The sequence below is a fragment of the Bactrocera oleae genome, chromosome 4 (genome assembly GCF_042242935.1).
Source record: "Bactrocera oleae isolate idBacOlea1 chromosome 4, idBacOlea1, whole genome shotgun sequence".
Classification (NCBI taxonomy): Eukaryota; Metazoa; Arthropoda; class Insecta; order Diptera; family Tephritidae; genus Bactrocera; species Bactrocera oleae.
This window is the reverse complement of record NC_091538.1, coordinates 52,345,188-52,372,702: the sequence shown is the minus strand read 5'-3', so window position 1 is coordinate 52,372,702 and position 27,515 is coordinate 52,345,188. Positions and strand designations below refer to the sequence as shown.

The 27,515-nt window shown below is 38.5% G+C and overlaps 3 protein-coding genes across 7 annotated transcripts; 2 read left to right on the top strand and 1 right to left on the bottom strand.

Moving 5' to 3' along the window:
* Positions 1-18: 18 nt before the first annotated feature.
* LOC106622827 (cyclic GMP-AMP synthase-like protein) lies at positions 19-27,413 on the top strand. Of its 2 annotated transcripts, none has more exons than XM_070108915.1 (5): positions 19-38; positions 22,172-22,366; positions 23,689-24,428; positions 25,364-25,561; positions 27,179-27,413. In XM_070108915.1, exons 2-5 carry the CDS (start codon positions 22,192-22,194, stop codon positions 27,185-27,187), a joined length of 1,122 nt encoding a protein of 373 aa, XP_069965016.1. In that variant the 5' UTR covers positions 19-38; positions 22,172-22,191; the 3' UTR covers positions 27,188-27,413. The 2 variants fall into 2 exon arrangements, with proteins under 2 accessions (XP_069965016.1, XP_069965015.1); XM_070108914.1 differs by lacking the exon at positions 19-38 and adding an exon at positions 4,022-4,197.
* Tapdelta (Translocon-associated protein delta) lies at positions 479-1,444 on the top strand. Its single transcript, XM_014242138.3, has 2 exons — positions 479-857; positions 941-1,444. The coding sequence occupies exons 1-2, from the start codon at positions 609-611 to the stop codon at positions 1,199-1,201; spliced, it is 510 nt and encodes a 169-aa protein (XP_014097613.1). The 5' UTR covers positions 479-608; the 3' UTR covers positions 1,202-1,444.
* On the bottom strand, positions 2,057-12,751 carry LOC106622826 (uncharacterized). 4 transcript variants are annotated; one of them, XM_070108912.1, is made up of 4 exons: positions 11,818-12,751; positions 10,831-11,308; positions 3,654-3,804; positions 2,057-3,603 (listed from the first exon to the last, which is right to left on the bottom strand). In XM_070108912.1, exons 2-4 carry the CDS (start codon positions 11,006-11,008, stop codon positions 2,148-2,150), a joined length of 1,785 nt encoding a protein of 594 aa, XP_069965013.1. In that variant the 5' UTR covers positions 11,009-11,308; positions 11,818-12,751; the 3' UTR covers positions 2,057-2,147. The 4 variants fall into 4 exon arrangements, with proteins under 4 accessions (XP_069965013.1, XP_014097607.1, XP_014097610.3 ...); XM_014242132.3 differs by having other exon boundaries at positions 2,057-3,576; positions 10,831-12,673; XM_014242135.3 differs by lacking the exons at positions 10,831-11,308; positions 11,818-12,751 and adding an exon at positions 6,909-7,205.
* Positions 27,414-27,515: the final 102 nt, after the last annotated feature.

Here is a 27,515-nt window from a genome sequence, read left to right as displayed (position 1 = left end):
TTGATTTTGCTGTGTTTTTCAATTAAAAACTTTATACGGTAAGTTCTAAATAATAATGAACAACTTAATATTTAACATATTTGCTGTTCCAATGTAAATAAATTGATTTAGTTTTAGTTGGTACTTATATTTACTATTATTAGGACGCGTAAATCATAGCATCTCTTGTGCTGCGTAATATGTTTTTTTTTTAGTTAATAACAGTCTATAACATTAATTATAAAGTTGGTAAATGAGGCTGCTATAAAAATTAAGTTTTCAAATGTTATAAGAAAAAACGTACATACACATGTATATATGTATTTGCTGTAAATTTGTTCTTTTTTTTTGTAACTTCTATTTACGCGTTCCATAATTTTCGAGTTGCATTTCACATGAATTTGCCGGTTGCATTGACTTGGTCACACTGTTTCGAACGTAACTACGAAAATTGACGATGTGTTTACCGAAGTTTGCCGTACAGCACGACGTGGCATGACATTTGTGATATGCAATTGTCAAAATTGCTACCAAGTGAAAGCTGTGCTGCTTTGTCGTGATTTATTTCAACGTTGTGCTAAGGTGTTTTAACAGTTATTTGTATCAACTTCTAATAAATAACAATTATAATGTCACGTAATTTACTTGTCATATTCCTTGTGTGCCTCTGCACTGGCGCAGCTTTGGCCACCACCTGCACAAGCCCCAAAGTGAGTGTAACATCCTTCAGCACTCAGGATGCTACAATTCTTACACAAGTGGCGCATGTTGGTGAATTCTCATTGAGTTGTGGAAACAATGCTCAACCCAATTTATTTGCCGAATTTTCCTGTGGAAAAATTGTACCAGTTGCTAAGATTGGCGATGGCAAATACCAAGTAAGTTTCTACATTGCATTAAAATGTTGTACGAGATAAGTGTTAGTTGTGATGTGGCAAATTACGTTGATTTTTTGTTATAGGTAAGCTGGATACAGGAAATCAAGAAAAGCGGCGGTGGTAATGTTGCTGTACGTTTATTCGATGAGGAGGGTTATGCCAACGTACGCAAGGCTCAACGCGATGGCGACAAAGTGGCTAATGTGAAATCGCTTGTTGATATTACTGTAGCTACAAAGAGTGCTTACAAAGGCCCATGGGTGCAGGCTGAATTGGTAGCCGCTTTGGCTGTTGGTGGTATTGCTTATTTTGCATTCACCGCTAAGAGTAAGGTGCAAGGTTAAGTTTAGAGCTGCTGCGAAATGAGCGATTCAATCTCGCTTAGTGAGATTTGTAGACTTTGAATGAAATTCATTCAACTTTTTGTGTAAAACTTTCAAATTAGAGATTAAATGTGGATTACTTTTTATACCAACGAGTAAATCCATTCATATTTTCATACATGCTGTATAATTTTAGCAAAAATTAATAGATATCTATAAAGTATGAAAATAAACGAAAAGTAAAATATGCTTCTTGGGCTCAAATTATATTGTTTTAATATCATACCCAATAGGTATTTTTAAACGATAATTTCTTTCACTTAAATTTTTTTTTTTTTTGTTTTAACTTCAAACTAATTTTAAAAATTTTTATACTATGAACAGGGTGTATTAAGTTTGTACGACGTTTGTAAAAGGAAATATATTTATATATATACATGTCTACACGTCTGTTTGACCGTCTGACTGTATATACGCGAACTAGTCCTTCAGTTTTTGAGATATTGATCTGAAAATTTTCGCACATTCTTTCTCCACAACAAGCTGCACATTTGTCGGAACCGCCGAATTCTTTTTTATTTCACATGGTATCTTTATGAAATTTGGCATAGATTATTGTCCAAGGCATCGCTACAATCTCCAAACATATAGTTCAGATCAGATCACCTTAGCATATAGTTGCCATACATACAAGCTGAACGATCAAAATCAAGAAAAAATCTTTGTATACCCTTTTATGCTATAAGCTGCACATGTGAAGGGTATTATAGCTTCGGTGCACTCGAATTTAACATTTTTTTCTTGCCTTGATCTCAAATTGTGCGGCCCTTACGTGTATTCTGTAAAGTCTACTTGAGTGTGTGAAAACAATGTTGATATTTTTAAAATTATCTTAGTTTATTCTGAGTATCTTTGATAAAATATTTACATTTTACTACTTTATTGAGTTATTTAAATTTGTACCCAATTAATTGCCATTCATGGTGCCATCTTCGTCGGATGAAATATCAATCATGCTCTCCACACGTGATGGCGACATCACATAAACGAAGTGCTCTGTTGGTCCACTATCTGACACTGGATTACTTGGTATAATGGTTGTGCCATCCGGTGGTGAAGGCGACGAATCTATGCTACAAAATTTACCAGCGTGTGAATCATCGTGTGATGGCATGCCACCACATTCATTTACATTCTCCAATTCCAATTCTATGTCGCTGACAATACGCATGCAACGCATCTTCGCAAGCGATTGAAATTTGGTCGGCATTGCGCGTACCATACGCGCCAGACTAAGGAAAAATAACGTATTAGCATCCAAGTCGCGATTCGCTTGCAATATTGCCGAAATATCGACCTCGGCACGATCACTTGTTTTGCGCACTTTCGCCGGTGGCGGTTGGCCGCAATTAGTATTGTTGCTATTATTAAGCGTATTGTTATTGTTGTTGTTGCTGCTGTTGCTATTCGCAGTTTGTTGTGTTTGTGTTGCACTGAAGCTAAGATTAATCGCTGCCGTTTGTGGCGATGGCTGTACACGACGTATTTTCGATATCAGCGGTGGATTGATGCGTGCCGTAGAGGCAGTAGTCGTTGCGGGTGATGTAATATTATGGAATAGACCAATAGTCGGAGCGCTTAGCTCCTTCTTGAACGTGTCTGCCGAGGCAAATAATTGTGGTTCAATAATTAAGCAACCCACACTACTGGCAGCGCTGCTAGCTGGCATTAGCGCTGTCGGTTTTGGTACATTTGCCAGTGGCGGCAATGGAAATATCTGCGCTGGTGGCATATTAGTTGGACCCATAGTTGAGATCGGACCCAAAAGCGGTTTGTTCATCGGCTGTACCGGTGGTAATTGTACAGTCGGCAATGATGGCACTGGCAGCACAAGTGCACCGGCTGTTGCGGTCACCGGTGGCGCACCACTACAATTGTTAGTGAGCGCTGCAACAGAAGCGGCAGCTGTTGCTGCAATATTATTGCTCGGTGCAATGCAATTAATTGCAGCCGAATTGTTGGGCGAAAAAGCAGCTGATGCTGCCGGTACTGAAACCATAGCTGTGATAGGAAAGTGAGCGGGAATCGGATTGTGTGTTGTTGGTACAGCAGTCACCGTTGTATTTGTTATCGTGCTGCATACAGCCGGTGGAATGGTGGCTACAGTTGTTTGTGACGTTGGCGGTGGCGGCGGTGGTGGTGCTGGTGCTGCTGGTGTTTGTACCGTTGTGCTTGTTGGCATTGTTGCTGTGGTATTAAATTTTATATCATCATCCGATGAAGAGTTGGTAGCTGTCGCTTTAGTCAATACTTGAAAACCGAAATCACACTCTGTATCTTCGGTATCTTCATTGGTTTTGTGACTGTTGCTACTATTCGAGTTGCCGTTCGAATGTCTAAAAGAATGGCCAATGGCCGAAATGCTAAATTGTTGTTAAAACATTGAGGTTGGTGTATTTAATAGTAAGCATACCTGCCGGGTCCCTGATAAGGTTTCAGAAAATCCATATGATCGGCATGGGCCCAATACTGATATTTCTTCGATGTCTTCGTACCGATCCGAAAAGAACGCAAATATTTGGTATAACTGTCGCGTAGATTTTTCCATTTTCGCTTCGATGCATCTGTGTTAGATGAATAAACGAGAAATATTTAAGTATTTTAGTAAAGAGAAAATCGATTAAAAAAAATGTTTAACTGCTACTTTATTACTGAGTATGCATAATAGTATGTATATACATACAGACACACAACAAATCCACATTCAAATGTACTTTATATGTTTATTGTAAAGAAATTTTTTGAACCTGCACTTCAACGAGTGTATTTGTGTACATTTATGTGTAAACATTTCTCGCAAAAGCTTTGCCTGATCAGCAGTTTGCAATTTAACATTTCCGTGCTCTTCTGATCCGATCAACATAGTGTGCAGTCTGTCGCGTCCGTTCAGTCGTTACTTGATTGTGAGTGTTCACGTATCTTTTAAATTGAAATTATATTCTTTCTCAACTACGGAGGTAAGAATGAATTTTCAGAGGACCACCGCTTAAGTAAAACTCGTAGTGGACAATAAACTTTCATTTGTATTTTTTTAGTGCTTTCAATATCATTCATCAAATATTTTGTGGCACAAAATTCAAATCAATAATAGCCAGAAGCTTTGTGTTTATAATTAAAAGTCTTGTTAGTATTGCCCAGAATGCTGCTTAAATATATACATTGTAAATAATGTAATAATATTTAATACGTCGAACAATATATAAGTACTTTTTTCACAGTTGCTGCATATGTGCTACTCAAATATCGCATTTTTTCATCAGTTCAACTATTAGCGAGACCCATTATTATTGTATGCGACTATATATGTATGTATGTAGTCTCGTACAGTGGTTTATATTTGCATTCAATCTGAAACTTGATGTGTATTGCAATCTCGCTGTAGTTCTGTGCATTGAAGGTGTGGTTTTCACTACATGGATCCTGGCTACAATGTAAAATTGTGGAAAATTTTAAAATAAAAACATTTTGAGCGACTTTTCCACAGCAGGACTAACAGTTAAAACAGTATTTGTTATAACAACTTTTGGAGTTTCTTATGGTGCTTCAACAACAAGTGCAGAGTGTTTATATGGCGCGAAATTACTATTTTTGTGGTTATGCTAATATTTGAATTGTTAGCGGTTATTATATAATCTAGTTCATTGCTTCAATCGCGCTGAACCTGAGCTAAAGTCATTGTAGTTTGACTTAAAAAGTTCCCTAGTTGTTTGACATGCAAGTATTGTTAAAATATTTCAATTAATTTTGTTCACTCCATTGTCTGTCTGTTTCTATGAGCCACTGTATGCACCATTAAATGTCGTACAATCGTGCAAATCATATAATATTTTAATGAGTTTTATTTGTCTATGTGTATGTGTTTGTGTAAAGCTTTCTATACCACTCGCTATTAATACGCGGCGAATACCGGCTTTTGTAATAAACTTTACATTTCTAGAAAGAGGTACATCCCCGCTTAGAATTCCGGTAGAGTGGCATAGCAGTAGGCTACTTAGATATGGAGGAGCATTTGGCAAGTAAAAACGTTTACTTCAGCTGATAAAAATAATTTTATTTTGATGGCAGCTATATGCTATATATCCGATATCAGCGTTTCCGACAAATGAGCATGTTCTTGGGATAAAAATGAAGCGTCCAACATTTCAAATTGATACTTCGTGAATATACTCGTACCTTCACAAATTAAAGCGTTTTCCAAATAAGGAATTGAGTTTTATGCGTCAGCTATGGCAGCTACATATATGCTATAGAAGTCCAATCTAATCAATTTCTTTGGCGATTGAAGCGTTGCCTTGAGCAATAATCTATGCCAAATTTAATGAAAGTAAATTGTCAAATGAGAAAGTTTTCCATACAAGCACTTAAACTTGATCGGTCAGTTTGTATGGCAGCTATACACTATATTGGTCCGATATAGGCGGTTCCAACAAATGCACAACTTCTTAGTGTGAAAACGACGCGTACAAAATTTCAGATCGATATCTTAAAAACTGCAGGATTAGCAGAGAGTTTATACAGACGGACGGTTGTTACAAGCTACGAGCTCAGGTGAAAAAAATATGTCACAATATAAACATTTAGAAATTAAACTAAATTACATAGTTATTATTGTCTTACAAAAGAATGTTGTTGAAAAAATGGAACCTCTTTTAAATCGCAATTTATCGCTTAATTGATAAAACAAAAATTGGCATACAGTCTTGTGCAAAATATATGCCTGTGCGTTTTTGAAATCTAATATTTTTCTATATTATATAAAGTTTTTATATCGTGAACATTGAAGTTATTAAAAAAAAATTATTTTAAGAGGCTTGGAACTTGATAAGGCAGTCGCTAACATAACCTTTAACGAATCTATTATGTTAGAGTGACTCCACTAAGGTCGCGCTATTTCGCGGCTCAAAACTGCAATCAGTTTGGTAACCTCACTTTATTTTAAAAAATAAAGGCTGAAAATAATCTGTAATGAATTGTTGTTTCAACTGCTGCTATTCCATACGGGCTGATAATATCAGTTCATTTTAGAGGATAAAGGATGAGTATATTCAAGCATACCCAAGAGCAGGATTTTTTTTCCTCTCTGAAATATATGTACATACATAATATTTCTTTATACTGCTACTTTTTTGAACACAATTGTACCAATACACATTGTATTGAGCTTACCAATTAGGCATTTTCCGTTATCATAATTATTTTGTAATTGTTTTTGATTTAATTTGGAAGATTTTTCATTCATTATAGGTAAAACATCCTTTCTCACACCGTACTCTGCCTCCCACCCTCATGAAACATTAACATACACAGATATGTATGTACGTAGTATAGATACATACATATACACTTTCGCTCATACAAATTTTTGTATATATGAGTGTACATACAAACATATATACGTATGTGTGTGTGTGCATGTTTATGCTCATATGTGTGCAGGTAAACCGTTTGACCAACTGGGGGTTGCACATGTACGCACATCCATATACATTTACACTAACCAAACTTAGAACCAATTTTTTCACCAAATGATTTTTTTTCCGCCGATTTGCACAATACATATGTTCATATATCTTTAGATACATGCGAAAGATACACAATTTTTGAAAAAAAAAAAAAAAATTATTAATTTGTTTTAGTCACAAATGTAATATTAAACATATTTTCCCACCTACTATGTATATATGGCTATATTTCCTCTGTGTATGTACAAGTGTATGGTATGTTTTTGTTTTTGACTTTGTTGTTATCACTTCATTTATTGATAAAATATTCCGCGAAAATATTCGCGCTTGTTTATGTATATTATCAGATGTTTCTTATCACACTTTTCACGCTGTTTTTCGCGCTGCAAGAATTCGTTTACTTGCTTCTCTTAGTTATGCAGATACATAAATACTTAGGTAGAGTAAAGGTTTTATATGCTAACGCGACGACTTGCATTGCTGCTTGTAAGTACGCGAATGTTTGAAGTCATTAATATTTGTTGGGAAAGAGCGTATATACAGTATACATAGTATGTAGGTTTGTATGTATATGTGTGTATGTAGGCATATGCATGTATGGATTTAGATATGTATGTACATACATATATGTAAATATGACTATTTCGTTTTGTGTATAAGTTCGTACTCAGGTATGTATGTACGTGTAAGTGCATTCAAAGAGCGGTGGTTGTTGCATTAGGGTGGTCAAACGTTATGTGGCAATATTTGTCGTGCAAATTTAGCTAACATCGAAATGTAAATTTTTGATTTAGAAGTAGACAGAAAGTAGATATGTATGTATGTATATCTCCGTCTCAGTTGTTTTAGTAAATTATCGGTCATCGATAAGTAAAGCTAATTTCTCCAATTAGTTTAAGTATACATTTAGGCGTGAAACATTGCCAGATACTATTTGTACTTGTATGTATTTGAATTTGAGAAAGCTTGTACCACTTTTTGGAGTACCAAAAGCTGAGTAAGATCTACTACTCGGTGGGTAGGTTTAGATCCGAACTTTATAAAATCTAAAAATCGGAGCAGTTATTTTCATTTATACTTAGAGAAAAACTGAGATGCTGAAATAATTTGTCTTAAAAGAGGGTAACATCTCATTGATAACAATTGAAGTGGAATCGTATTGTTTATACATACATACATACATACATATGTCTATGAACTAATTGAACGCAAACTAAATCACTACTGTCAAACTATACTACATGCCGGATAATAAAGCGTAGCGATCTTACCAATTCTGACTCAGTTACTTAGATTTTCAAAACTTAGACTTAATAAATTACGCAGATGCCTTCAGAAAGGAGTCTAAAAACTGAAAAGGTTACAGGTGCTACAAGTTGAGGAACTTGATTTGTCATGAATTCTCATCATCTGCACTTATTCTTTTCTGTTTCCTCCTCAATCGCTTGCGGTAAAACGATCAAAAACTAATAAAGCCCAACTTTAGAACACCACACTGAACTAATCTGGTTCCTTAAAACTCGATTCAAGATCAGAAGATAGCGTTAAGGGTCACACCTAGTGGGACATTAAAAAAAAACATCGTTTTTTTCATATTAAAATTTTTTAAAGCCTTCAAAAATGCGGCCGCTCAGTTCAATGAGCTCTATCAGTTATCTTAAATACGGATAGGTATAATCTCTAAAATAAATTGTTCAGATCGGACCAATATAGCATATAGCTGCCAAACAAAGAGCCAGACCGATAAAAATAATTTTGTATGGAAACTTTTATTTTGTGAAGAGTATTATAGCTTCGGGGCAATCGAAGTTAACGTTTTTTCTTGTTTTATTTTTAATTCTCAAAAATCGACTTTTTAAGCTCCCACAAGGTGTGCCCCTTAAAACCTCGAAGAGCACAAATAGTCAACTCATAACAGAAAATCTATGCAAAATAAGTACCGGATCTAGGTAAATAAAGTGAACAAAGAAACTGGACCACCTTAATGTAGTTTAAAATGTACATACCTACGTACCTACTACAAATATGTATATATGTTTGTGTGCGTGCATGTGACTTCTACATTTGTTGAAATATGCCCATCACACCCCATGATTCCCTTGGTTGGGCAAAGAACAAAACGCAATGGTGGTGGCAAACACATAATAGCTTGGAGAGTCAAGCAATAGTCAATGAGAGTGCGCAAATTCATGAGTAACGCTTTTGTTATTTATCTACAGGGTGTTCGAGTGGGTTGCAGTCGCGCTGTAGGAATATTTTCATACACAAATTTTTCGATATTGCGACGGCGCAACTCGTTTCAAGCGGGCAATTTGTAGGCGAAAGCAAATCGAGTTGAGACGATGTGCTTCAATAAACGAAATACCTTTCTATATGGTACATACATACATACATATATGTGTACATACATATTTTCATATTGACATTTTTCGTTTACTGTTCATCAAAAAGTCACGCAGGGATATTAAAAAGGGTGGAGGCAGTCAGTGCGGTTGAGCAACATATATGTATGTATGTGTATATATCTACCGTTATATGTATATATATATGTATGCCTGTGGGTTGCGTCCAGCAGCGGTCAGCGGCTAGCGGTCAAATGTTTTTGCTTCCTGTGGATCGGCCTTGTGCGCGCGCGCTCTCGCCCACAATCTAACTCAAAAGCATAGAAACTCTATGCTTAACGCTCTCCGGGCGCTCTTCAAACTAGCAAAAACACGCTGTTTTTAGCTACGTTTGCTTGCTTGTGGCGAGTACACCCACCCACCCTGCTGCACTGAAGCGGCCAACCGCGCGCTGTTCACCGCTCGCCGTTCGCTTTGCTAACGAATACTCGCGTAGAGAGCGCGCAAGGCTTGGCGTACGAATTGTTAGCCTACGTTTTGTGCGGCGCTTTAATGTTTCGTTTGTTTTGTTGCAAGCCGCTGGCAGCGCCGCTTCCCGCGTCCTCATCTGCAGTAGCCATCAGCAACGAACCATCGGCGACTGGTGTGACACTCGTCAGAGGATGTATCGTTGACGTACATTGGCGCACAAGCACACGTAGCACATACATCCACATATATATGTATGTATATTTATAGGTATATTGTATATTTATTTCGTCGTACATAATGATTCTGTTCTGCCGTATATGCCATCAGAGAAAATTCAATATATTTACTTGTGTATGTATATATGTGTATACTGTGGCAGTGGGTAGATTTAGCATATATACGCACACAAACAAACATTTCTATCTACATACATATATACTTAGAAAAGCAGCTTACACTCGACTGCGTTTTCAGCTGTATGCAAGCGTGTGTTTGCATTTTTGTTGTTGTTTTTTGTTTAAGGAAGAATTGTGGAAAAGGAATAGACGAATACAATATTGTAGAATACAAGACGTTGGCTGTGAAATCAGCAAATTTCATTTTCGTTTTTCGCATTTTCTTTACTTCTGGATGTTCGTTATTTATTTTGATTTTGATCTTTTTGTGTTTTTGTTTTTGTATTCGATTTTTGCCTACTTGATTTGTTTGCAATGTATAGATACTTATATACAGTATTGTGCAAGATATATGCAATTTGGCATTGAAATAACTTTGATTTTAGTTTTTCTGACAAGATAATGATCTGGTGTTTATTTTGAAAAACAAATTTAAAATGATATTTTTAAGACTTTTTTCAAAAAAATTTATTAAAAAATATTGTCATACATTTAAAGCGATATTTTAAAGGGGAAGTACCCAATTGATTAAATTTTTTATTGTCTTAATTGATAGTTTGTATATGCTCTAAGAAAATGTTTGCTTACAAATTAAAAATTATGGAAGATATGCCACTTAAAAGAGATTACCGCCTAACCGACCGACTTTTAACTTCAAACTTTAAACGACGTTTTCTCAAAACTTATTACAAACTTATTTTTGCGCTTGCGTTCAAAAATCCTTCAACTCAATGCAATAATAGTGTAGAAATAAATGTTTAAATGTTAAAAATTCTTTCAAGCTTTTTTCACATACTCGTATGTATACTTTGCACAACACTGTAGTTTATTATACTATATAAATACAATATATTTGTAAATAACAATCATACAAATACATATAAGTATGTATGTATGTAAAGTTGCATATAAACACTTACCAACAGATAGGCCAATCTCCTCGGCAATCTGCGACCAAACCTTCATTTTCACTTCGACATTTTTATAATCCGGATTGTGTGTATTATAAACAACATCATACTTCTTAACGATATCAATGAATTCGGTTGTGTTGTCAGATGTTGTGGACGACTCGCTAGCGCCGCGTGGAGTCTTCATTTTGTGTGTGTCAATTAATTTAATCGTTTTTTCTTAATTTCACCAAGTTGTCTAATGGCGACTACAATACAATGTTTATGTTTTAGCTACAAGCTTGCGGCGTGTTTGTTTAGATTAGCAGCACAGTTGCACTACTTGACATTTGTTGTGTTTATCGAAAAATTTATCGGTGAAAAATTCACTTGTTTGCTTTTTATTTTGCCGGTTAATTGCAAAACTTTTTAATTTTGTTTTCTTTTAGCGCTTTTGTTTTTGTTTAATATTTATTATTTGCTTAGATACGCGCCGAAGAGATAATGCCTTGTATGTTAGCACAGTAAATAGAAATATACGCATAGTTTGTACACTTGCTTCCGCGCACCTTCGTCACAACTTGCTTTTAGCGTATTATTTGCAATTAGACGTTTTTAGCGAGCATACGCACTACAAACACACGCATACATATGTATATACAAAAATATGTTTGTATAGGTATATGTATATACTTATGTACACCTAAACGAGCACTCGCGCTCACAGTTGGTTTTGATGATGGTCTTTCACGGCACGCAGACCACAGCCAGCGAGTATCGATTGCCCGACGGTGGCAAGACAGCACAGTAGCAATGCTGCGACTAGTTGACGGACAATGGCAATGGCAACGGCAAAGGCAGCGGTGGTCCGCGTACGGCTATAACAGCGCTGATTACAAGCAAGCGAAGTGCATACGAGTATATGTACATACTACGTACGTAAGTATATAAAGTATGGGTAAAGGCAAAATCGCTGTGACGAGGCAGCTGTAGCCGCGCAATAACAAAAGCACTAACCAAAACAAGTACAACAACAGCAGTAGTGTAGCGCGTTGAGTAGCGCTTTCAATAGCGTTCAGTTGTCAGTGAATACACACACGCACACTTAAGTGTGTGCATATATATACAGTGCCTATATGCAGTTGCACATTAACGCCAAACAATCTGCTGCTGCGATATGCATATAAAATGTATATATAGATGTGGGTATATGCATCTATAGGCGAAACACTGCCATAAACATATGTACACACACACACGCGCGTATATATCTATGATACAAAAACACTACAAATATATGTATTATACATACATATGTATATGGCCACCGTATACACACACAATAGCCTAGTAGGCGCTGTCGTTTATATATTCGTATGTATGTATGTACCGCACTTTCTGACTGCCAGCGGACTCTGAACGTTGTGTGAATTTATCCGTACCGATGCGACCGCTCCGACAAAAGTTGGACACTTGAATGAGCTGAGCGCACGTACAACCACCGCGCAACGGTTCGACAGACACGAGCAGAGTTGAGACACAGGCAACAGCGCTGTGAACAAAACACACACACGAAAACAAAAACAAAGAATGAAGCAAGTTAAAACAGCCGCACCAGCGACAGCAACAGCAGCAGCGGCGGCGGCGACGGAAACAGCAACAGCGCCAGTGGAAGGCATGCAGCCAAAGCAATAATAACAACAACACCAACCACAACAAGAACAGCGTCAACAACGATGCTTGGCAGTGACGATGACGACGACGACAAAAAGGCGGCCGCCAGCAACAAACACACAACCACGCCATACCATTGCCATTATCGCAAGCCAACAGCAGCATCGTACCACCAGCACCAGCACCATCATCAACAGCAGCAGTGGCAGCAGCAACAACAGTGCCATTGACAGCGACAGAGTAAGCAACAAAAGCGTGTTAGTGTGGCAGCGGTGGAAGTGGCAAGCGGTTAAGCAGAGGAGGCAAATACCGATTGTGGAATAGTAGTGGCGCATTACTAAAAATGAAAAAAAAGAAACTAAAAAACAATAACAACAAGAACATGCTGTAGCAGTCAACAGTCAGTCAGTAGCAGTCAATGGTGGCTAAAAGCAGCGAGTTTGGCGAAAAAGCGGTTGGTGATGATGATAATGATGATGATAACAATGATGATGAGAGTATTGCAGGCGGCACTAGCTGCAGCAACACGGCCTTCGCAAATAGCACAGGTGAGACCAGGACGATGACAGGTTATTTTGTGCGCTCATGGTATTACTGGAGCGCTGGTAAGCTATATTGTAGGCGAAACGTTCTAAAATCATATACGCACTATGTTGATATGAATGATCAAAATTAAGCGGTTAAAGACTAACTCGTGGACGCTAACATAGAAGTGCCTGCAAGAGCTTGGAAACAAATAAGCAATTTCCAGCGCGGACGACGCACAGAATCTTGCGCTGAGAAGTAATTGCTGTTAAAAAGGATACATATATGTACATACATATATGGTATATACAAAGAACGACTGCAAACGCAAGCTGTACCGTTGAGAGCAGTGCAACAACAATTTCGCGCACGACAACTTTACTGCGTCGTTATACATTGTCTGCGTCCGCCTCCACAAAATACATGACAAAGCGCGTTCCGCACACCCAACCAAACAGACAGCCAACCAACCATACACTCGTGCGCTCATCAACAACGGGCACTGCACACGGCAGCGACAAAGTTGACGGCGACGGCGACAACGCGCCGTTAAACATTTATTCGATCGACCGCTAAGGCGAAGTATAGTAAGCGACGAATGACGGCCCCATTCAATACAGCAGGCACTGAACTCAGCTAACAAATCCAACCGACCAACCGAAGCTAGTGTGCGCGCTTTGTGGCGCCCCTATCGCTTTTCCTCGTCGTCAATATGCTGCGCTCCCTTTAATGCGTGGCTGTTGGTTATGCGCCAGCTAAAGGCAAAACACAGAGTGCGCCATATAGCCGCAACTAAGCGACGGATGAGGCGAGGCAGGCTGAATGGCTGTGGCAGCCTGAAAAGTCAGCATGTAGAGTTTCCCCACGTGCCGCCCGCTGTTGGCCGCAGGCTGATGTGTACGGCGCACAATGAGCGCGCACATAAACGTGTATACAAATATAAGTACGTGTGTGTTGTGTGTATGTGTATGTGTGTAGTTAGATGTATATGTATGTTCGCATATATACGCTCGACTCGCGTAAACTTCGCTTCGTAGCTGTAGTCGTCGTTTTTGTTGTTATGCTTGTTGTTCTTGCTATTGTCGCAGCAGTCGTGGTCGTCGTCGTCAAACGTCCCCCAACATACAGTATCAACACCATACCAGCGCTACACTTTTCTACTCTTTTGTGTTCTGCGCTCATCGTCACCCTACTCCGCGCCACGCCGCGCATCACGTCACGCTAAACTACGCCACGCCAAGCCAAGCCAAGCCATTACACCGCTACACACACACACACACCACCACCACTACCACACGCCACAATAGTGCGCGTTGTTGAACAGCGCACAACATACATCCCTCCATGCAGCACTAGCGGCTGAGCCGAAGCGCGTTTGTGCATTTGCCATGATGGGTATGAGTGTTTACATACAGACATACTTACAAACATATATACATACATGCGCGCATTTAGTTTTACGGTTGCCGTATTCGCGCGCCTTTCGCTTCCTACTGCCTGCCAACCGACCGACCAACCGTGCGACCAGGCAGCCGGCCAAACAGCCAACTAAGTGACCCTCCAATCGACCGTCCAAACAACTGCTGGCTCAACTTACAATGGGATTCGCGTTGTCGTCGTCACCGTTGCTAGTGTGGTTGTAGTCATCGTCGTGCAAAAGAGTCGTCGGCCAGCTAGGCGGGCATGCAGGCTGGCTGGCGCGCAGACCGGCAAGGAGGTTAGGCTGCTTTTACTGCTGCGACGGCAATGGCAATGGCTTTAGCTTGAGCTGTGGCGTTCTGCCGTTGCTACTACTACTGCTGCTGTTGTTCGCGCCGTGTTGTTGCCACCGACGTACGTACGTATGTATGTGCAGTGATATGTTTGGTCAAGCACGTCAGGCAGTGCGCCGATTCACGACACATAACTAAGCTATGGAGTTTTGCACTGTGTCTGTCGCCTTTGCTATGACTGTTGCTTTGTTATTGTCTCCTTCACTTGCTGGCGCGCAAATATCGCACGGCAACTCATCGTCGTCCCCATCAGCAAATGACACAACATTGCTGTTGCCCGCTACATTGCGGTGATATTGAACGTTATGGTCATCACGACGACCACCACATGCCCGTCTATCGAACCCGACAGCGCTAGTTTAGCCAAGCAATTGTTGTAGAAATAAAATTCCAATTTGCGGTGAGAGTGTGCTTAGCTACCGCTTTGATGCGCTCGCAGGCGGTAAATGGCTGGCAGCTTTTTAATGCTGTTCAGAGCGCGAAAAAGTGCAGGCGATCTTGTTGATATTTTGTTTTTGAACGCAGTTGGTTTGCTCCTCCAAAGGATTCACGTGCAGCCTGCGCAAGCGTACTCCACTTTCGATTTTCTCTAAATTACATAATGAATATTTCGTATAAGCCGTAGAAATCTTTGACGCGTAGCCTTCTATCCTTTCCGTTCGTGTCTGCTGCGCGCATAGCTGCCTTTAGTTCCGCTGGTTGAACTTCAAGGCCATCTCTATTTGGCTGCGTTAAATTTTCCACTGAGTGCCTGGGCTATGCTACGCGTGCACCAGCGCCTCCGCCTTCGCCTTGTGTGGCTATCCTCACTGCGTTGCGTTGCGTTGCGCTATGTGCGTGATATTTTTAGCCGCCGTAACTGCTGTTTGTTTTTGGCTTTTTTTCCTTTTCCTTTTCGACGTATATTTTTTCGTTTTGTTTCATTTATATATATTTTTTTCGCTTTTCGCCTGCCATATTCCAACGCATCGTCAATATTTTGCTCATGTGCTGTTGTCCACTGCGTTGCTGTCGCTGTTGTTGTTGTCTACTTCAGCCCGTTCCAACTTATCGCCGCCAACATGGTGCGCTCTAAGCACAAAAACTCGTCATCGTCCGAGCATGTATACATACATACGTACACACCCGCCGATATATAACTCTGCGCATTCGTGCCGCTCCCGACGCCCTCTTGTAGGTGCCACGGCGTACGCTGTTCGTTCGACTCATTTGTTTCGTGTTGTTGTGTTTTTGTTTTTGCACTTACTGCGCGTTCGTAGCTGCAGTCAGCGCAAACGCCAACGCCATCAGAGTCATCGCCATTGCCATCGTATGTACGCCAACCATCGCCACCACCACCATACATTCAACCTTTCATCCATCGATCCGTGTGTTGTTCTTGCCGTTGGCCGCCGTACGTCGTCGTACGCTCTACGCCGATTTCAAATCTCCTGCCCTCATCCAATCAACCATCCGTGCAGCCTCTTCTTATTTCAATCTCTTTACGTCGCTCGCCTCTCGCGTCTAAACAACGCGCGTACATATGTTTACATACATTTATGTATATACAACGCTTTCATACACCGCCTCGCACCTTGCCGCTCTTGCTACAGTCAACTGTTGTGCACTCCCTTCACTGTGCCCCGCAATATTGTCCACTCCACAGCACGGCATACCAGCGACGATGCGCGCACGGCAGCGCTCACGCTTGTGCGCACACTTCACCTCTCCGCGTCGCGTTGTCTGCCGACTGTTCGTTGCTTATACTTTGCTGCGCCTGTATGTGCGCGCGTATATGTGAGTGTGTGTTGGCAGTTAATGGCTCCACTATGCTTGCTCATACGTTGAGTTGCGTCGTATTTGCGCTGCCACTGCTTGGTTGATAGCGTTTTTGTTTGGCAGTCGTCAAACCGTGCCTTCATGGCAGTGTGTATATATGTATGTATGTATGTATATGGTATATGAGTGTATATAGGGGTGTGTATGTGCGCACTGTGGCCTGATTGCGCTGCTATTCACAGTTTTTGTTATTTTGTGCATTGGCTGCCGCGCGTCACCAACGCGGACGGCGCCTATAAATGCATACCGCGCCCCCATAAACCCCATCGCTGAGTTCAGCCGATACAAGTGCATATGCATACATACACATACATATATGTATATGCGCTACCTTGCAGCTGTATAACCGTGCTATTACTCATATATATATAAACATATATATGTATATATTTATTGATGTATATGTATTCCCAGAAATCACTACCGCCTGCCGTTCCCTTTGTCGTTTCCGCAGCTCCGCGCAGTTGTTGCTTTACCTATTACACATACTCTTCCCTGCGCCTACCGCAATATTTTACTGTTGGTGTTGTTGCCATAGCTACGACAGCGTTGCGCTTGAAAGCGAGCGAAAACGGTTGTCGGACGGACCGCCAGTAGCGCTTGGAAAATATCAGCAGAAAAAACAAGAGCAACAACGCTTCAAAGTCGCAGCGTTTTCAACCAAAATACTACAACAACAAGAAACAAGAAAATTTTTAGCGACGTCGCGTGGGGAGTCACAACGGCGAAAAGCGAAATGAACTTACTAACATATAAACGCATTTATGTATGGTATATATGCATGTGTGTGTGTGTACGCCTACCAACAAAACAACAGCGCAAAAACGACAGTAAAACACCAACAGCAGTAACAACGAAAACAGCTCAACGCATACATACACACAAATCCATTCGTGCGAGCACCTCCATATGACCATATACGCAAATACATACAAATATATATCTATACTATGTAGCCGTATACCTAAGCTGAGTCTGCATGTTACGCCGAATCAACTGACGTTACGACGTGACCGCTATTCGTCGGTCGTACGTCGTCCAACGTCCGTCGTCGGTTGTCACTAACATCGTTTGCGCCTTCGTTGCTGTGGCTGCTGTTTTGGTTTGCCGCCCGTTCTCGTTGTCGTCATCGTCATCGCCATCGCCATCGTGCGATGGTTAGCTGTGCGGTGGCATGACGCGACAATGATGTTTTTAGCCTGCCTGCCAGCCAGCCAGCCAGCCAGCCTACCGGTGGCTGCTCGGTCGGTCTGTCGACTCGTTTGGTGTTTGTAATTGCTATTACTATTGTTGTTGTTGTTGTTACTGCGCTGGGTGCTTTTGTTGTGTGCACGTCAAGCGGGCCATTGCTGCCTCAGCCCCAACTCGCGTCGCACCGTCGTAGCGCATACACACAATGTTCTACTAACAACGTCACAGCTGCCGCCGACGCTGCTGGCACCGCCGCTGCTTCTCCCAACCACAAATGCTGGCAGTGTACGTGAGTGAAGCCCAGTTGAACCAGCGGCCACCCTTCCACTCAACACGGTCATCGGCACTGTGGCGCGCTGTACACTGATTATTTTTGTTGTTGTTGTTGTTGTAGCGCTATGCTGCAGCTAATGTCACCGCTTTTGTTATTCCTGTTGTTTTTGCCTCAGTTGTTGTTGTTGGTGTTGTTTTCTTTTTTGCTTCAGCACAAATGGCGAACGGTCGCGCGCACGTCGCTCGTTCGCTTGCAGCGTTTCTGCGTGTTTCTTCTTCATTTGTATTTGCTTTGGTTTTGTTTTTGTTTTTGTTGCTGTTTTTGCTTTTGCCACAAATCGATAAAAGCGAAACATAGCGCGTCGGGCAAGGGGGTGCAGATGTTTGGTTGCTGTTCGGCGGTAGGACGATGACAACACAAGCCGTCGCAGCAACGCAGCAACAACAACAACCTTGATAACAACAGCAATGTCAAACGGTAACGATTCTATTGATGTTCTGGGCGTTGGGCGCTGTTGGCTGACGTTCATGTTGACGAAGTACAGCGAACGGCAGCAAAGAGCGAAGAGCGCGCACAAATAGCGACTGGCCTGGCGCTTGTCGTTTGTGTTGTTGGCGCTGAGCGTTAGCTAGCATTTGCGATACATACATACATTAATACATATATGTATATATATATAAGTATATACTTTTATAAACTTATAGTTTTACATACATATGCTCTTGTGTGTAGGCGTTTGTGCGGTGGGCGGCGGACAGCTCGCCCATGGACGGCGAATGCCGCGTGTGTGCACACATGTAGCGCATAAGCATAGATACAAATCACACCTGCATTCACACATACATATGTATGTAGGTATACATAAAAGCGAAAACCAAGAATGTATACATATAGTATACATAGTTCGTCAGCCGCTGAAATTAACCAAGTACTTCAGGTGGATATGTGTAAACGCTATATGTACATATATACATAATAGCTATATTCCTATCTAAAGGATATACATACATATCTAAATACTTATGTATATATAGAATTTACATACATATATAGTATATTGAGAAGTCTACTTGTAAACGTTCCAAGGATCTTAGGACATCAAGGGGTCCAAGCTACTGATCATAAATTTCACAACAGGTCCCTCATCGATTTCTTTATTGTCAGCCAGAATCAGCGAAAATTACATTCAGATTATCCTCAAATGAGGATGCGAAATTTAATGTATTGAGTTAATGTGGAAAGTTTCCAAACTTTTCTCGCTATATTTCGGCCAAATGTTGTCAAGATCAACTTCTTCCAATTGCGTCCATAAAAAGTTGGTTATCATCGATCTATACCGGTCTCCATTGACAGTAACGGTGTCAGCTTAATTTTGAAAGAAGTAAAGAATTTGTGGATTTTCTTCGCACCAAAATCGACAGTTTTGTTTTTAATAGCGAGCAGAGGTGGACGATTATTAAAGCTTTCCTGCGCTTGCAATTGGTGAACGATTATTTTGATAATAAAATTGAAAAATTTGTAAACGTTCTTTCTTGCGTATATATTGATGAAATATGATGAAATTATAAACATTATTGAATACAATGAAAATAAAAATTACAGATCATGACATATTAACAAGTAAGGAAGTTCTAAGTTCGGGTGTAACCGAACATTTTATACTCTCGCAACTTGCAAGGATCAAAGCCCGTGAAATGACTTCAGGTGTTGGCAAAATTTTATATTAAAGGAAGTATTGATCCGATTCAACTCATTTTTGACACAAAAATCATGCTATTATAAAGAGTTTCATTTATTTTTTTTATTCTATGAATTTCAATTACATATATGTATATCTTACACATTGACCGATATTTTCGGTAGAAGGTCAACTATAGGCACTGGGGTCCACATATTCAGTACCTATTGGCTTGCACAGTTTTGGTTCGACTTAGACAATTTTTAGTCACAAGGTGGCATACTTTAAACGCATTATTCACGCAAAGTTTTACCCCGATACAATTATTGTTGCTTGATTTTCATAATGGAAAGTGAAAGAATCAGATAGAATCTAAAATTGTGTTATATGGGAAGTAGGCGTGTTTGTAATCCGATTTCGCCCATTTTCGCACAATAACATAGAAATATAAGTAGAATGTTATGTACCGAATTTGGTTGCAATCGGTTAAGCAAATCGCAAGATATGGGTTTTCACCTAAAAGTGGGCTGTGCCACGCCCACTGACTAATTTTGAACGCGGTTCCTATAAAGTCATCTCATACCATACTAGAGATAAAATTTAATGTCTCTGGCGTGTTTAGTGCTTGATTTATCGCGCTTTTAGTAGTTTTCAACAGTACCGTTATATGGGGAGTGGGCGGGGTTGTCACCCATTTTCACACTGTCGATAGGGGTGCTAAAAACATTTGTTCTCAGTGAATTTTGTTATTAAAGCTTCAGTGGTATCGGAGATATGCACATTAAACTTGTTAACAACTCGTCTCTTCATCCTGATCATTTATATATATATAACCCTATATCTCACTCGATTAGTTTTAGGTGATACAAACAACCGTTAGGTGACAAAACTATTATACTCTGTAGCAACAAGTTGCGAGAGTATAAAAATACACAGTTATTAGAAACACACGTTCCTTATTTCTTTAAGATAACTCACATATTGACCGATGTATTCGGTATAATGTCGACTGGAAGTTCGAAAATCTTTATATATATTGGGTAAATGAGGGCTAATGGAATCATTAAGCCGATTCAAGCCATCTTTGTCATAGAGGTACAATATTATCGATATTTTCGATAAACAAATTGCAATAACAATTAGAGTCCACATATTCGGTATCTGGGGACTTCAACAGTTTTTGCTCGATTTGGACAATTTTTGGTCATAAGGAGCACAATTCGTTCAAAGTTTTACCCCGATACAATCATTGTTGCTTGATTTGCATAGTGGAAAGTAAAATAATCAGGGAGTTTAAAATTGTGTTATATGGGAAATAGGCGTGGTTGTAGTCCGATTTCACCCATTTACGCAATGTAACATAGGAAAGTCAGGATAAAGGATTATGTACCTAATTTGATTGAAATTGGTAAAGCAAAGTAGTATGTGAAAACACATATCTTATTTAATCAAAGTGTGGGTGGTGTCACACCCATTATCATATTTCGATACCGATTCCTATAAAGTCCTTTCGTACCATTTCGGATGTAAAATTTAATGTCTCTGGCGCATTTAATGATTCATTTATAGCGCTTTAAGTAGTTTTTAACAAAACTATTATATGGGGAGTGGGTGGGGTTGTATTACAATTTCATCCATTTTCACAGTAAAGTAAAAAGGGGTAATAAAAACATTTTTTTCTGAGCAAATTTGGTTAATTTGGCTTTAGCTGTGTAGGAGATATGTATAAAAACCTTATTAGAGCGTGGAATCACGGCTACTTTTTCAATTTTTAAACCGCAAATGCTCCTCCCTAATGCAATTCGTTGTACTAACTACTCTTATTGTGTAGCTTAATTATAGCACTTTATAGGTAGTTAGGTTATTTTTGGATATGCCTTGTATATAGCTTTTGCTGCAGACAATGACATTGTAGAGCATAGTACAGTATTTCCAGCATCGCTCAAAGGTCCTTCGTTTTGTGCAAGGTACAGTTGATACTAAGGCGATTTGAAAGCTATCGGAAAACTTAAAACGAAATCCTTTTCGTCCGAAGGCGTAGTACTTTGAAGTCAATATTATTGCTTGCCAAGAGGTAAGCACGATTATATGCACAAGATTCACGTTAGCCTAAACTTGTATATTTCTACTGAGATCCATCTTCCTCGATATTTAACGCCGACCTACAGCTCTTTCAATTTGTAGAAACAATATCTCATATGCCGGTTATTGTATACATATCAGTGATTCCCAACCATTAATTCAACAGAGATTTCTATTTCATTAATGTTGTTTTCGTTGGTCACCCATTCTAAATTTTCTGATTGTTAACTCTTGTTCTGGCATATCATCTTTTACATCCGTTTTAGAGAAAAACTGAAGCGGAATTAGCATTAATAAGGTTAAACTTATCCTCGTTTAGAATTTCTCTAATCATTATTTTCTTTTGTTCTTTTTCAGACAAAAGAGTCAGCAAAACCATGGCACCGGTTGTTGAAACTTACCTGCAGGATATAGCCCAGAAAATCACAATACGTGATGAGGATAGACCAGTGTATACGAAAGACTTCGACATTATACGAGATCATATCTTGAATGGCATGTGCGAAGTGGACAATGTTTTTAATATACTCTATAAAGGACCAAGCCTGTTTGGTACGATGGATTCATACATAACATACATATGTATGTATGTATAAACACAACTGTGTCGAGATACGTGTGACCCACTAAACTCTATTAGTATAAATATCCATTTCAAATTAAGTTCATTTGATTTCCTAGTACAACCAATTTGCTCTAATTGGCAGTCAAACTGCTAGAGCACTCTGCTCTAGTTCGGACATTTCCCGGTTTGAAAAATAATGTCACCAATATTTTGAATTTTTTAACTATAAATTATAAACACTTCCACCATGACGATTTTTGAGATAGGCTATTTCTAATTTTATCGCCGAACGCGGCGGCAAAAACGGCATCACCATATCAAAGAAAAAATATTTTCAGTAAAAATATTAAGGATTTTCAAAAAATATGTAAGAAAATGTCTGCTATCTTTACGATATGCATATATCTCAATAATAGGTTGCGAAGCTCGAACAAAAAATTAGTAAGCCTTCACTACTACTTTTCCATCCACTTCTGGTCCAACAATGAAACATTTGGATTGAAGACAAGCGAAATTATTCAGCATTCGTGTGTGGCCGCAATCAGTACTGGTAGTTTTGTACTTAACAATCTTAACTATAGGAATTGTTATGTAATATGAATGTACAATTCGAAGAAAAACGCAACTATTTCCAGTTGTCATTGGTGAAGCAATTTCGTATAGCTAATTACACTAGGCACTCGTTTAAACGATAACATCTATTTACGCGAAATTTTCTAGTCTAATTGATGACTTGTAGCTACCGATATAAAGTTGGACACAATATCGTTCAATAAAGTGAATTATAACGTTCAATAAAGTGAATATTATCGGCACTCTTGACAACTAATTTAATTAATACATTCCACTTAGTTCCTTATAACAATGGTGACAAAATTCATCGGCTCACGCCAACTGGTAACTCAAATTAGTTATAACGTTAATCTAATAACGGTAACGGCTCTATCTAAATGTGTGGTCTATTACTAAAGCCTTGACATAACCTTTAAAAAAAGATGTTCTATAAATCCACTCAGATGAAAGTTAAGTTAATAAATACAAAATCGATGACTTGGAACTTTTTTAGAAAGTGAGAAACCATCAGAGCGGCAGCTCACATATATGTGGCGCTTGCAGCATAATTTGACCGCTTTGTAAATACAACACTGCGTTTTCGAAAAACAAAAAAAGTTTCAACTCAGCTAAATAAATATTTTCCAATTTGCAAATACATATGTATGTATGTATACACACATACGCATTAAATATATATTTATATCTATGTATGTATATAAATATACTATGCATGTGTATGTATTAACGTTCATAGGTAGCTACTCAAATAATGTGCGCATCAAGTATCCCAACGAATTCGATGTAATATTCAAACTCAGTATGCCTTATTCATCATATATTAATGTGGAGGAGGATGAAGATCGTCCGGGTTTTGTCAACTTAGATTTTGCAGATATTATGGAAGTGCTTTACAATTGTAACGGTTATACGGATGTATATAATCAATTTTATGACCTTGTTGATTGGAATAACCATTACCTTAATCGTTCGAGTCTGCAAACCTGGCTTAAAGGTGTTATGGAAGATTGCTTGGATATAAATGGTGATCGGGTGCGTGGCAATTGGGGTGATATATATACATTGATATATACAAAACGTGGACTAGCACATACGATATATGCTAAATGCGCTAAACGCTCGATTTCGATTGACTTTGTGCCGGGTATCTGCTTCGGCACTGCTGAGTGGATCGACGTCAGACATTGTCGTAAATTCAGGAATAAATGTGAACAATGGTACGCCGTTCCGAAGCCCACATCTGGCTCACAGGAGACGCGTCGCTATGCCTTTATGATATGTAATCCCAAAGTGGAGCACGATCTTTTATTGGGAAATCAGAATTTGAAAGTAGTATTTCGTCTCTTAAAATCATTGCGTAATGCATATGGCATGCGTTGTTTAAAGAGTTATTTTATAACGACTAATTTTCTATGGGAAATCGAGTTACAGCATAAGAATTTTTGGTACAACCCAATACATATTATACTTGAACATGTAAGTACAGGGGTGTTTTTTTTTTTTTTTTTTTTTTATATTATTTACATAAAATTTGTAAAGTGTACAATGTGACAAAAAGTTTAATGTAAATACGAGAGCGATCCGTTGGGGATCTAATGTACGACAGATGTTGATAGTGGAAGAGCACTTTTTTCTTGGTCAAATGAGACCGGTTTCTTTTTTGCAATTCCACGTCAAATTGGCATAGTGGAACCTTGGTACCGTTTAGTCCTTCTCTGGCTAGTCGCTGTAGATCACAACGTTTGAATTCTATAAAGCGCAGTTCCGGCTGTTTGGAAAGTCATTTAGTGCTTCAGAGTAGGATCGCCGGGTCTAGTTCACTGTTTCCAGTTCTCTTTGGTCTTTTGTGTGTACCAGTCGATCCATGTTTTGTCGACGAAAGGACACAGTATCACCTTCTAATTGCGCTTGAATAGCGTCAAGCACTGCTGTAAGGTGGTCTCATGTTTGCGCTTATTTTTCGAAGTAAGCAAATGTGGCGACAGCTTTCTCATGTCCAATATGTTGTGCAGTGTATAACCCATGTGGTCTTTTGAGCTGCCTACTGTCGCACCTTCAATCGGCGGTCGTCCAATTAGAAATTGTGGATTTTTTTCACGTTAATTTTCCTAAACAAAGCGATCTTTAATTTAACTGCGCGAAAATTGTAAAAACAAGTAACAAATTATCAACCGATATTGCTCTTTTTCCATTATTCTTAAATCTGCGGTTGAAACAAAAAGTCTAATTAGGCTGGACACATTTCTAGCAAACTTCATACTTTAAAAGTTAGAAGAAAAATATGCGAGTGGTAGTGCAATTTTTTTCCGCCACTGTATGTACACGATTTTTTGTCACACTATTGTTTTGCAATATAGTTATTATATATATATATGCTATATATGTAATTAATAATGTACGTTTATATGCAGATGCTTGAAACTTTGGCCAGTGATTTTGAAAATGGTTGGTTGCCATTCTTTTGGAACCGCGACCTTAATCTGTTGGATAACTTAAACGAAGATGATATTGAAGATTGTGCATATAAACTACAAAAAATCTATGCAACATTAAAACAATATAAATTCCAACCTAATCTTTCCCTGAAGCGCTGTCTAACTCACTTCGAGGTTTGTATATATGCACTCAAACCTACATGCACACATATCTTTGGCGATATATATACATATATAGAGATATATAATATAATTTGTATTAAACTACTATTGGAAAATATCTCAAAATATTTTATTTCAGGCTAGGGGCGGATAATTGTGCGATAAGTTATATCAACTTAGTATCTAAGTTTTGAATTTACAGAGTATTTTGAATTTACCTTTACCAGTATAAATTCATATTTATGATAGTTTTATTTAGATATTTTCAGACGCTAGGAAATTATTGGTCAAAATATTATAAATTTTTAATTATATCATTATCCATATCCAAATCTACTTAATCTTGCCATAAATTCTGTTACAAAAATTTACAATGCATACAGTGAAGACAAATTCTCAGAAAAAATTGCCGTTATTTTTTTTTATTGTAATTTGAATACAGTGACTAAACAATAATTGTTTAAAAAGCGCATGTGAGCTTTATGAGCTTCTCAAAAAACTTAATATTTCGATATTGTTTGTTTACCGCACTTTTGAGCATTTTTCCTAAACGTCAACAGTTGATGACAGAAAGAGAAGTGGTCATCCTCGTGTGGTTCGAAATAATTCAGTCACAAAAACTGTTCACGAACGCATACGCAGATATGCCCTTGGAAAACAGAAAATTATGTCAGGGAAATGGATATATCGACCAGATCAATGTCAAAACTTATTCAAGATGATATCCAAATAATGTCTACCATCGGACAACACCTTCAATAATGGTTTGGTAAGGAGTCTTTTGTTAAGGTATTACACCTCTTCGCTTCTGTGAAAAAGCGGTTAACACTGAGAAAAAGTTTACCAGCCGGATATTATAGAAGACAAGACAAAGCAGTGAAGTAATACCCTATTCGATGGAGAGCATTGAGTCCACCAGCAAGATTCTGCTCCAGCACATAAGGCAAAAACCACCCAGCAATATTTCTGGTTTCATTGCTGCTGATTATTGGCCGTCTGTAAGTCGAGATCCGAATCCATCGCACTACAGTTTGTGGCCAGAGTTGGAGAACATGGCCTGTCGAATATCACACAGAAATTTGGAGAGTTTAAAAAAATCTTTCGTTCGAGCAGCGTCGTCAATAAAAATAGAAACTTTGCGTGCTGTTATTGGTCAATGACTGACTCGTTTGAGGTCTTGCGTGAAAGATGACCATTTCGAATAAAAGTTTGTACATCGCTCATTTAATACAATATATGCATTACTAAATAAAAATTAACTTTGTTGGAAAATATATTATAGTTTAATTTTTATAACGGCCTAAACTTGTAACTGAACTTATGACAGGACTAAGTATACACATATCTATACATATGAATATTACGTGTCCGGGGTAAACTTCCAAACTACTGAACACATTTTATATTTATATCAATCACTTTCAAAATTAAACCTCAAGTATTGTACAATCCTCTTGGATTCTTATAACGGTAATAACGTTTTCACCTTTATTCATATATATTATTTTCCACTGTATTAAATAGTTTACTAAAATCATATTTATTGTGTACCATAGTCACAGCAACGCGTGACCGCATCTACTAGTATATTTATATTTCAACGTTTCTTTTTTTTTGTTATTTCTGTAGATTCCATAATGTGTGGTTTTGCTGAGTTGGATATTCTCTAAGATGACAAAGATAACCTTAATTTTGATATTCTAATAATTACATAACTTAGCATTTAAAAGCATACATATGTACATATTTATATACATGTGCATATGCATTTATCTCCATATACATATATGCTTATATCATATGTTTGTAAAACGTGAAGTATTCTTTGAAATAAAATAAATGTTTTATATGAAATATAATGAAATTTGTAAGGCATTTTATCTACGGTAGTAAACTGGGGAAAATTTATATTGTTTGACATCACCTAACCTTAACATCATAACAATAGTTATATACTCCAAACAAT

Bases quoted from the DNA above. Each gene is read 5' to 3' on its own strand.
- Tapdelta (XM_014242138.3), top strand. From the start codon at position 609: ATGTCACGTAATTTACTTGTCATATTCCTTGTGTGCCTCTGCACTGGC. The intron at 858-940 runs GTAAGTTTCTAC...TTTTTGTTATAG, and splicing joins TTGGCGATGGCAAATACCAA to GTAAGCTGGATACAGGAAAT.
- LOC106622826 (XM_070108912.1), bottom strand. From the start codon at position 11,008: ATGAAGACTCCACGCGGCGCTAGCGAGTCGTCCACAACATCTGACAAC. The intron at 3,805-10,830 runs GTAAGTGTTTAT...CATCTAACACAG, and splicing joins GGAGATTGGCCTATCTGTTG to ATGCATCGAAGCGAAAATGG. The intron at 3,604-3,653 runs GTATGCTTACTA...ACAACAATTTAG, and splicing joins CCTTATCAGGGACCCGGCAG to CATTTCGGCCATTGGCCATT.
- LOC106622827 (XM_070108915.1), top strand. From the start codon at position 22,192: ATGGCACCGGTTGTTGAAACTTACCTGCAGGATATAGCCCAGAAAATC. The intron at 22,367-23,688 runs GTACGATGGATT...TAACGTTCATAG, and splicing joins TAAAGGACCAAGCCTGTTTG to GTAGCTACTCAAATAATGTG. The intron at 24,429-25,363 runs GTAAGTACAGGG...GTTTATATGCAG, and splicing joins TACATATTATACTTGAACAT to ATGCTTGAAACTTTGGCCAG.